At 33.2% G+C, this 11,293-nt stretch overlaps 1 protein-coding gene across 6 annotated transcripts in view; it reads left to right on the forward strand.

Moving 5' to 3' along the window:
* LOC148623025 (uncharacterized) overlaps window positions 1-8,544 on the forward strand; it is a 52,689-nt gene extending 44,145 nt beyond the window's left edge. For 3 of the 6 annotated variants that reach the window (XM_088573481.1, XM_088573486.1, XM_088573485.1), the window contains 5 exons: window positions 277-424; window positions 860-936; window positions 2,009-2,059; window positions 2,512-2,968; window positions 8,243-8,544. In XM_088573481.1, coding sequence (XP_088429607.1) covers window positions 277-424; window positions 860-936; window positions 2,009-2,059; window positions 2,512-2,968; window positions 8,243-8,411 — 902 coding nt within the window. In that variant the 3' untranslated portion in view covers window positions 8,412-8,544. Of the gene's footprint in view, window positions 1-276; window positions 425-859; window positions 937-1,761; window positions 2,060-2,511; window positions 3,039-4,284; window positions 4,435-8,242 lie in introns of those variants that run through there. The other 3 variants (XM_088573483.1, XM_088573482.1, XM_088573484.1) reach the window with 3 other exon arrangements.
* The last annotated feature ends 2,749 nt before the right edge of the window (window positions 8,545-11,293 follow it).

Consider the following 11,293-nt stretch of genomic DNA (forward strand, 5'->3'; position numbering starts at 1 on the left):
TTTTAAGAACAAAAATTTCTCAGGCAAGTTTTTAGCAGTACCTACCATACAAGAATGTCACATATTCTTATATATATAATATAAAAGTACCCTTATTATTTATCATTTCTATTTTATGTTTTTTTTTATGTTTTTTTTTTTTATAACTTGCTAGACATTTAAACATGTTCTTTAAAATCTATTTGATTTATCTTTTCAAAAGATGAATGATATATTTACATTGTTGATACATTATGTGAATAAGCTTTAAAACATTGATCATGCTTTACATATCAGCTAGAGAGAAAGTCCTACAGTGGGAATTTGAAGACAGAGAGGGTTTGTGGAGGACATTAGATGAAGAGGGAAATAATGCTGTAATTAATTTCTTGGATATGCAGAATGGAGAAAGAGGAAAGGCTGAAACTATTTTTGATGGAGCCGGGTAATACTGATCTTTATACCTGATCCATGAAGTTTCCAGATGATAACTTGATAACAGATAAATAATTTTTTTTACTTTTTACAGTTGTTTAGTACTACATGTATAAAGCATCGGTAATGTGGTATTTGAGTTAGGCTGTTTTGAAAATTTTTCTTTCCCTTTTTTTCACCATTATGTGGCAGGGTATCACTTAATATTGCATTAGTGACCATTTTAAGTTATGCTGTTTTAAAAAAAACAAAATGTATGAATATTTGAAAAGGCACTATTTTAAATGCTCTTCTACAAATGAATTGAATGATTAAAGACGAAAAAATAAAATAGTAGGATATAAATAATTTCTACAGAGGTAGTACATTTTCAATTTTTTGACTATTAGAAAAAAAATCTGGTTTATTTGAGCAATTCAAACAAATCTACTGATATATATTTCAGGTACTACTTTTATTTAGATAGAATGGAATATGAATTGAAGAATGATACCACAGTTAAAGGAAAAATCAGGGTTGAAGGTAAACTATTATAACAGTTTAAAAAGGATTAACTTCTATTTGCTTTAAACATAAGATTTGTTTTCACAATACAGAAATGCTAAACAATTGCTCCTGTTAGCCTCACTTGATATCTTATCTCTGTAATCATCAAAACGAAAACCTTTCAACAATGTTTATTTTTAATCAAAGACTGAAGTCTTCAAAGTCGCTAATGATCAAATATTCACAGTCACTGATTTTGGCATACTTTAAACATCCGAAATGGTACAAATGCGATGTGCTCAAAAATCAGGTGATTTCCGCTAAAATCTTGGTTCCCTTGATATTATTGTGAACTCTTTCGTAACCAGTATGACCCAAATGGCTATATATAGATATTGGTGTCCTGATAATATATATGACTTTTATATAATCAATTGTAACGACTCCTGTGTTTGAATCAGAAACCGGATAATATTACATATAATCAATTCTAACCTATCATTAACTTTTAATGTAAACTTCTTGTTCTAATACAAGCTAAAAAAACACGCATAGACATGTGTATAATATGTTTAAAAATAGGTGGGATGTAGCACTCTTTGGGTTGCTTATGATTTTACCAGTGAACCAGTTTATTAACCAGATTAAGCAGCTGGCAATGAATATTCATAAATAATGGGGCGTGCTTATGTATATGACCTATATAGTCCAGTAGTGAGCCTCAGTGCCTGAATCAGAAACTGGGTAATGTTCGAAGCTAACCGATGATTCCATGTAAAGTTCCTGTTCTTGTACAAGCACAAACACACATAGTACACACGTGTATAAAACTTAAGAGGTACATTTTTATCGTGCATGAAGCTAGAACTATGACGCTATGGTGGTGAACACAGCGAGGGTCTGCAGCATTTAGTGGCATATACTGGTAACTATATATTTATGCAAATCATAGGGAATAATAAGTAAAAAAATTATGAGTGCAAGAAGTCGCTAACAATATTAGCGACTTAAAAAACCAGTTTGAGTTTACATGATCCATTTCATCAAATATAGTATTACCTCTGGATCACTTGACTTAACAACAAATTAAATATGTGTTTCATTGCAGAGATAACTGCTGAGGAACAGGAGAAGAGAAGAGATAATGAGTGGGAAAGATGTAGGTACTAAAATAGTATTATAACTGATATGGTCCCCATAGCGAAATGATAGATTTCTGTTTTCCAGAGTAGTTAGTACTTGTACATGTATTATATTTTAGACTTTAGGATTCACCAAAATATTTGATATTAAAAAATGGTGTTAATTTGGAAGCAGTATTACTGAAGTACGTATGCATTTTATGACACGGAACTTGAGCAGGCAGAAAACTGACATATTTTAATGACAGATGATATAATTACAACCATTAACAAAGTACTAACAGCAAGCAGATGTTTTGTAAGAAATGTTCTAATAGAAAAAAATTAACTGCCAAATTATACATTAATTGCATTGTTAAGATTCACAAAACGTGAAATATTAATATAAAAAATAAAGCCTTGACATCAAAGAATGCATATTCACATTTTGTATGAAACCTTATTTAATAAATTTGAATGTATCTTTCAGATAAACAAAGGAAACGTGCTAATCGAATGAGACAAGGTGGTCAAGGTGGTCTGTTCATGGGCCAGATGGGACAAGAAGGTGGGATACATGGACTGTCAGGTCAGGCTGGACAAGGAGGAATAGAAGAGCTAGCTGGAGTGTTAGGTCCAGATCAGCAAGAGCAACTTAATGCATTATTAAGCCAGCCTGGTGCAAAAGAACAGCTTGCATCTTTACTACAAGGTCAAGGAGGGCAAGAGATGGCAGGAATGTTTGGGCAAGGGGGAGGTAATTCTGTGTCCAGCATGATGATGGGTAGGGGACAAGGGATGGGGGGCATGGGCCAGATGTTTGGTGGACAAGGCATGCCTGGTCAGGCAGGTGTGATGAGACAGGGAGGCTTTGGAAGAGGAGGCATGATGGGCCAGGACATGCCTGGTGGAGCAGGAATGATGGACCTATCAGGAGGGCCTAAATGGTACTGCAGTGTTTGTACCTTAGAAAATGATCCTCAATTATATAATTGCAGTGCATGTGGCAATAACAGGGTAATGTAAAAAAAAAAAGAAACTTTTTTTATGTTTATATTTTTCATGTGGTTTGCATTACATTGTACATTGTGTTATTTATTGAAAGATTATTAAACTAAAGTCTCTCATTTTCCATGATTATAAAAGAAACAGCAAATATATACTTTTTACCTTAAAATGAAAGAAAAAATGAAAAACTTTAAAAAGATTAAAGTGGTTTTTTTACGAAAGCCCATTGAGCTCATTTTTGTAGACTAAAATTATAACGCGAAAGTTATGTGAAATAACACGATAATTTCGTGCAGTAACATGGAACTTGCACATAATAACGCAATACTTTTGCGCAATAATGTGAATATTTGATATATATAATGAAAACACGCAGTATGGGGATCGAGATTTGATTTTTTTCTAATTCAAATGTCTATCATTTAGTTAAAATATACGTAGCAGTGAGCTCCCTCATGGTAGTTATGAATAAACTTCTCCTTGAAGGTGAAATTATTTTGCATCGATGTTAGCAAGAATCTATTTAGCAGCCACCATTTTTTTTATATCAAAGGTCTGGTTGATTGCTATATAATCAAGAGGGGGGGGGGGTTAGCTAGGTAATTTGTATGCCCCCGCTTAAAAAATTATTTGGTAGCTAGCACATTCTTGATATTAAAGTTTCATAAATTACTTCGTTTGACCAAATAAAACATTAGTACTTCTTGATATAAAGAACAAAACTGTTTTAAATCTCTATTTTGACCTCCAACACAAAATAAAGGGAAAATTGAAAATTTCAGAAAGTCCAAGTCTTAAAATACAGGTGGACAATTTATACATTTTCTTCTTTTATATATACAAACAATACAAATGTTTGGCTTTAATTCACGTAAGTTTTGCTTTGTTACGCATAAGTTGAATGTTATTACACAAGAGTTTCGCATTATTTCACGAAAGTTTCGTGTTATTACATGTAAGTTTGGACTTATTATGCAACAGTTTGGCTTTAGTACGCGACGGTATTTCCCATAAGTTTTGCGTTATAATGCGAAAAAACATTTTTTTAGTCAATGAAAATGAGCTGAATGGGCATCTGTAGTTTTCACCATTGACGAAGTAATAAAAAATCATTTTTTTCTTAAATATGCAAATATTGAATGCATAGAAAAAAGCAACTTTATTCCAATCAAGTGCCCTCAAGGTCGTACACGTTGCAAACAATGATTATAATAATTACATTAGATAAAATCCAGAATATATAATTCACTTACAGAAAAAGTCATGACCGCAAAGAGACTATCTTAACTAGCCTTGTGTGGCAAGCCAAAGTGGACAAAAATGAGTATTTTCTAATATTAAAAAATAATTTTTTAATGTTACAAATTGATTTTCTAATATTACAAAATTAGATTTCTTATATCACAAAACACTTTTTTAATATTAAAAATCATTTGCTAATATTAAAAATTCAATTGAATTTCTAATATTAAAAAACGATTCTTTGATATTAGAAATTGATTTTCTAATATTAGAAAATAGATTTGTTGTATTCAATTATGATTTTTAATTATCAGAAAAATCATTTTGAAATATTAAAAAATGTGATTAATTTTGCAATATTGCAAAGTGTTTTTCTAATATTACAAATTCATTTTCTAATATTACAAATTCAATTTGTAATATAACAAAATGTGTGGTGTTTTGTAATATTACTTAATCAGAAATTTGTAATATTAGAAAGTGAATTTTTAATATTACAAAATGAATTTCTAATATTACAAAATAAGTATTTTCTAATATTAAAAAAAATATTTTTCAATATTACAAATTCATTTTCTAATATTACAAATAAGATTTCTAATTTCACAAAACACTTTTTTAATATTAAAAAATCGATATATATATATATAGAAGGGTCTGAAAAATTCCCAACGATGTTAGAACTGTCAAATTTGCGAAGCAAATTTTTGGTCGTTCCCTCCGCGGGACTCGGAACTCGTACCGCTGTGACATCTATGGCAACACCGCCTGCACTAAGTCCAGCGCCCTAGACCACTCGGCCAGCTAGGCTATATTAAAATATAGCTTTCGCAAAATCTAGGGCTGGTGTTGCCATAGATGTTACAGCGGTACGAGTTCGAGTCCCGAGGAGGGAACGACCAAAAATTTGCTTCGCAAATTTGGCAGTTCTAACATCGTTGGGAATTTTTCAGACCCTTCTATAAGTTTACGTTATCTTCCCTGTATCAATTTGATCTGATGGAGCAGTGTAGCGAATAGAGTCGTCACATTCTGAGACGTTGTGTATATATATATATGTGTGTGTGTGTGTGTGTGTGTGTGTCATTCATTTTTATATGACCGCAAAAATTTGTTTTGGTGGTATAATCGAATCATCCTGTTGTCCTCAATGGCGCCACTATTGATGGTGTCTGTTTACTTTTGTTTATTTACAAATCTTGGGTCCAGTCTTTTTGCAATTTTAACAAATTGTTCCTAGGAGCATGGCGGAGGGTCCTATAGTTTTTGGAGCTTTTTTTTACCCATCACTTTTGGAAATAATGGGCTAAAATGGGATAATAGGCGTTATTATCAGAATTCAAAGGAAAAGCTTATTGCTGATGCAGCTTTTAGCTCACCCGGCCCGACGATATTGTTGTTATTTTGCACAAGTTGTTACTTGTATTAAAATATGGTACAATTACCTGTTTGATGGCACCATATACAAGTTATAACCTGTACAATTATTTTCTCTGCAAAAATAGGTATAACTCTTACAAGGCCTGGAGTTCCTGGCTTAATATTTTGTTTCTTTTTCTATGTTAATATTGAGAAAACAAAGCAAATGTAGCATATAAGTTGAATATTCTGTACTAGCAGCATCCTCAATAAAGACTTATGTCACTACGTGCCGTTTTGCAAATTAAATGGCCCAGGATTAAATAAGCATTAGAGTAGTTCAATAGCAGGCTAGGATCATAATGATTACTTTTCAACGATAATAAAGACTAGGCCAAGAAAGCAGACACTATTGTCAAAAATTGGAAGTAAATATGTATTTGGCCAAGCCAATTAGTCGATTCAAGTCCATTAATGTAATTGATTGATGTATAACATATTCAATTAAATCGGATCTGGCATCTGAAAAAATAAGCGACAATTACAGGGCATTTTAAATACATCAAACATGAAAACAGGAAGCAAAGAGCTAGCACAAAAAACAAAAAAAAAAAAAACAAACAAACAAACAACAAAACCGGTAAGGAGTGCTCACACAACTGAAACCCCCACTTCCCCATTTGATGACATGCGCCTTTTGACCTCTAAATTGATTTCAGTGGAGTAGGAGGAATTACGAACGGACACCCCTATATATTTGGGTATATAGTTTAAAAAAAACGGGATCGTCGAAGTCGTTTTTAGCTCATCGTGCCAAAGGCCATGTGAGATAGTACCAACAATTGGCGTCCGTCGTCGTCTTCCTTCGTTAACATTTTTTCAAAACTCCTTCAGATCTCCTATCATGACCTCTGAAACTACTGGACCAATTATAATAACTTGGTATGAATTAGGGTATTCTGCATATTACTGATGTGGGGGTTTTGATATGTAGAAAAATATGGCCACCGTTACTAAAAATAGAACATAGGAGGTCAGACGGAAGTTTTTCATATATATCTAAAAAAAACTGTTAGGTTTAGACAAATTATGACTGGGTAAAAGTGTTAACATGTTGAGATCTATCCGTAGTTCAATCTGTTAAGCCATGTTTGAGTAATTGTCATTTTCGACGACGTTTTACTATAACTTACAATTGCTGAAATGATCTTTATGGTAAGACCTACAAAAGTCTGTGAGGATCAAAGTTGTCGGACAACTCCTTGTTAGAGTTATTGCCCTTGGAAGGCGAAAATGATGTTTTTAGCACTATTCACCCGATATCTTGAAACCTGTAGTCGATAGAAACTTTCAACTGATTGATGAAATGATCCTTATGATAAGTGATGTCAAAGTCTTCTGTTGAGTCAAAATTGTCGGACAACTCTTAGTTAAAGTTATTGCCCTTGAAAGGTGAAAAATGATTTTATTTTTACAGTTTCATCCAATATCTTGAAAATATGATTTTCAGTTGCTGAAATGATCCTTATGATACGGCCTACACAATCTGCTACGATCAATGTTGTCGGACGAATCCTTGTTAGAGTTATTGACCTTGAAAGGCGAAGAATGATGTTTTTAGCTCTATTCAACCAATATCTTGAAAACTATAGTCGATGGAAAGAAACTTTCAACTGATGAAATTATCCTTATAATGAGTCCTACCAAAGTTTTCGTTTTAGTGAATATTGTTTGACAACTTCTAGGTAGAGTTATTGTCCCTGAAAAGCAAACATTTGACCAGATAAGTGATTGCGGCTCCTGGGAGCCTCTATTTTTTCATTTTCATGAGTCCATTACATCTGTGTTCGCTCTTTCCACAGATCCTTTGTTAGTTCCTATCATCAGAAAGGTAGGAAAGCAAGCCATGCCAGGTACTATTGCTATTGTCAGAAACCTTAATCTACAAGTATAGATGCAAACAACGTTATATTGCTAGATCGATCTAATGCTACCAAAACAGCTTAACTACTTATAGCTGACGAAATGGGCCATCAGAGTTACATGATAGCTATTACTTAGGAGGGGCATATTTTTTCTGTGTTGATTTTGGAAAAAAAACGATTTTTTTAGAAAACCGCAACTTTGTATTGTTCATCTCCATGTCAATATTATTTCTCATATGCAGCTCAAATCTAGATTTGAATATACAATGTATTAACTTATTACATAGTAATATATTTTTTTAAATTTTACTTTTTTTTCTGAGGAACACAGTACACACAGATATAAATTAACATGATTTGTGTTCGGTAATTTTGTTGTTACCCTTATTTTCAAAGAGTTTAAAGTTAAGCTAATTTTTAGAAAATATTTTTGAAGGGAATGTACAGCTATAAAGGAAGATGTGGAGGGATATGTGACACAATGGGTAGTGGTTGGGGGGGAATAAACGTAGTATCAAAAATATATCAAAGGAGGAAGCAACCGTCTGATTAAAATGCTAACAAATGTAACACAGTCGGACATGTTTGTAGTTTCAAATTGATCGCAGATGAAGATTGTTTAAAACATTATCTAATTTTGTTATTTCGGATAGGGTTTGACATTTGGTGAAGTTTGTTTATTTTTAGGATTGAAGATGAGAGATTGGTAATTGGGATGAAAGAATGGCTGGTGGGTGAGAGATGGTACAATCCCTGGCCATACCACAAAAGCATGTTATATTGCGCTGTTGTCATCATCGTGTCCTCAGTGTCGTGGTTTTTGACGTCTGTAGATACTATAAGGCTTACCTTGTAAGGATTACCTGTGCCATTAACAGCTAGTGAAAACAGGACTGGTCTAGTAGCCGCTCGACGCCGTCTCTTTATCCTTTCTAGGTCTACCTACTTAGTGTATTTTGCACAATGTTTATAAATATGTATGAAGATTACACTTCTTATTATGATGACATTTGAAAAATTCTTTTTTACATACTTAGCGCGTTGAAAGTAACCGTTGTTCGTTACTTCATGTTTTGGACGGCGCCTACTGTGTGCAAACTCTAACTAAAGCAGTTTGTTGAGTTGACTTTATTCATAACCTCTCATTTTAAAAGTAACAAATTTTGACTATGAATAAAGTTCCCTATTGTCTATTGCCAAAAAAAGATGTGCAAATTCCGTTAATGTCTGTATGTTTGTGTCAAGCAGATGCCTGTAACAATTCAGTACTTCAAAAGAAATTTTAACAAAATATTCGAAATGATGAAAATTGAAAAGTCAGAGTGTAGTACAATGTCATAGAGATCTATACTTTCACTACAATTATTGTGCGGAAACTTGTTTGTTTTTGGTCCCTTTTGACCCATGATTCTTAATCCATAATGAGTCAATCCAACCTTATTTATGGTATCAAGTCTTGCGTTTTAACTTCATAGATAGTCATACATTTTCACTCAAGTTGTGCGAAAAAAAACCCCAAAAAACAGACAAATAATGTTTGTTTTTAGTTTCTTATTTCAACCCTTAGGTTCATAACCCCCCCCCCCCCAAAAAAAAAAAAAATAAATAAAAAAATAAAAAAATATCCCAACCTTCCTTTATCTAGTATTGCGCCTTGTTTTATAATTTCATAAAGATCCATCAACTTTTACTGAAGTTGTTTCGCGGAAAAAATAGGAAAAAAATGTTTAAGAGACAACTGATACACCTTATTCTGCCTCGTACCTAGACTTTAACTTGTACAGAGTCAATACAGGACCTTTATGACAAACGTGAAGATTTTGACTTCCCAAGTGTAAACTTGTCCTTTCTTATTGGAAATAAACGAATATCTCCACCCTATGGAGTATATACATTTTATAATTAATACGTATTGTCGAGCCTGTGATCTATACACGGACATGTAGAGCATAGACATTGTCAATAAACTTAATCGGGGATACGTTCAGCCATCATCACTACAGAAAGTTTTCCGGTCGTCATCACAAAGATTCTATCTCACAATATATGTTTAATTATTCCATGTCTTACCGGATTGACAACCTGCCGATGTTGACACTTAATAGCTGTAGTTGTGTTACGGAGCAGGTCAAAGGTTCTATATGGCTCACTTTGGCATTTTCTTAAGTACAGGTGTTCAAATTACACAGATATACATTTCATTTCCCTTGAATTCTTAACACGATTTCAAGTTCAAGATCAAATGTTCCGACGTTCATTCATATTATTATAGTTGTTATTGTTTATGGTAATTTTTATTACATTTTTATTATTAATTTGTCAATTTCTAATACATTTTCACCATTTCCGTATTATTTCATTTATTACTTTATTAAATTTAACGACATGGCGTAAATGTGCATTGTTTTGAAGGGACCCCTTTGTGACTGGCGTCGGGGAGCTGCATCATTATTGCTAGGCTTTTACCAGATGATTATCACTTGCAATATGACGGGTGCCGCTGGTGGAGCAGGACATGCTTACCTTTCCGGATCACCTAATGTCCCTCATGGTTTTTATGTGGGAGTTCATATTGCTTGAGCTTTACTTTTGGGGTTATGTCTTCTTGTCTTCAGTTTTTATTGGTAATTTATTTGATTCAACTTGCTACATTGTGCGTGTACATAATCTTTACGTTCAGGTCATGTACATGGATTTTGACTTATTTGAATTGTCTCGTTGTTGACGCTTCGGTATTTTTACCGATATTTGTTTTAAGTTCCTTTTTGGTCCCTTATGTCTAAGCGGAAATGGTCACAACTCCCAAAATCAATACCGACCTGACCTTTGTAGTATGAAACCGTGTGGTACAATATCATAGAGGTCCATATACATACGATTGAAAAAAGTGTGGGAGAATGTCAACGACCAAACAACCAATCGTCGGTTTGTGTGTGTGTGTGTGTGTGTGTGTGTGAAATTGACTTGTTGGTCGTAATTTAATTAATATAAAACCTTTCAATTGTTCCATCCACTCCATTCTACTTTCTGTTCAGTGAACCTTTTCAGGGTCCTTAGTGTTTTCCTTGGAATAATGCTTTCAAAATCACGAAAGATGAAATCTGACGACTGACCAGAAAGGTCATCAGAACAGAAAGTAGAATGGAGTGTTGTTAGATCCTACGTGCAATGACTGAATGGAACAATTGATAGGTATATATTTTTAATTAGATTGATGTTGGCCGAAGTGGAGACTGATTTTTTTTCAAATGTTGCGAAACACAAACCTAAATATCAGCAAAAATATATATAAGCATCAAAACAGGGGATAATAAAGAGACACGAATATCCATGTAAAATGTCGATAACACAACAAAATACTATCATGAATAAACACTGACGATAAGAAATACAAGACATCACACAAAAAAAAACTTAATCATTTTTAATATGAAGTCGCTCAAAAAAACCCAAACAAACAAACAAACCGAGAGAGACATCGGGTACTCAAGAAGGGTAGGCATCCATCAAATTGCAAGTGAGTGAATGAAATGTGCTTATTCTTACTAACAGAAAATAAGGTACGCAAGCGTTCGTGTCAATCTGATTAAAATCAGTTGTCAATGCTTAATGATAGTATGATAGTGTAGCGTATATCAGAACAGCTGATTTTAATCAGATGGACGTAGGTGTTATACATGTATATCATAATAGTATTGTGGTTTAAATTTAGATTAAAATATAACTTTTTTTTGTATA

This window comes from Perna viridis, chromosome 3, assembly GCF_037379345.1.
Source record: "Perna viridis isolate PV_CMFRI_1.1 ecotype Kerala chromosome 3, ASM3737934v1, whole genome shotgun sequence".
Classification (NCBI taxonomy): domain Eukaryota; kingdom Metazoa; phylum Mollusca; class Bivalvia; order Mytilida; family Mytilidae; genus Perna; species Perna viridis.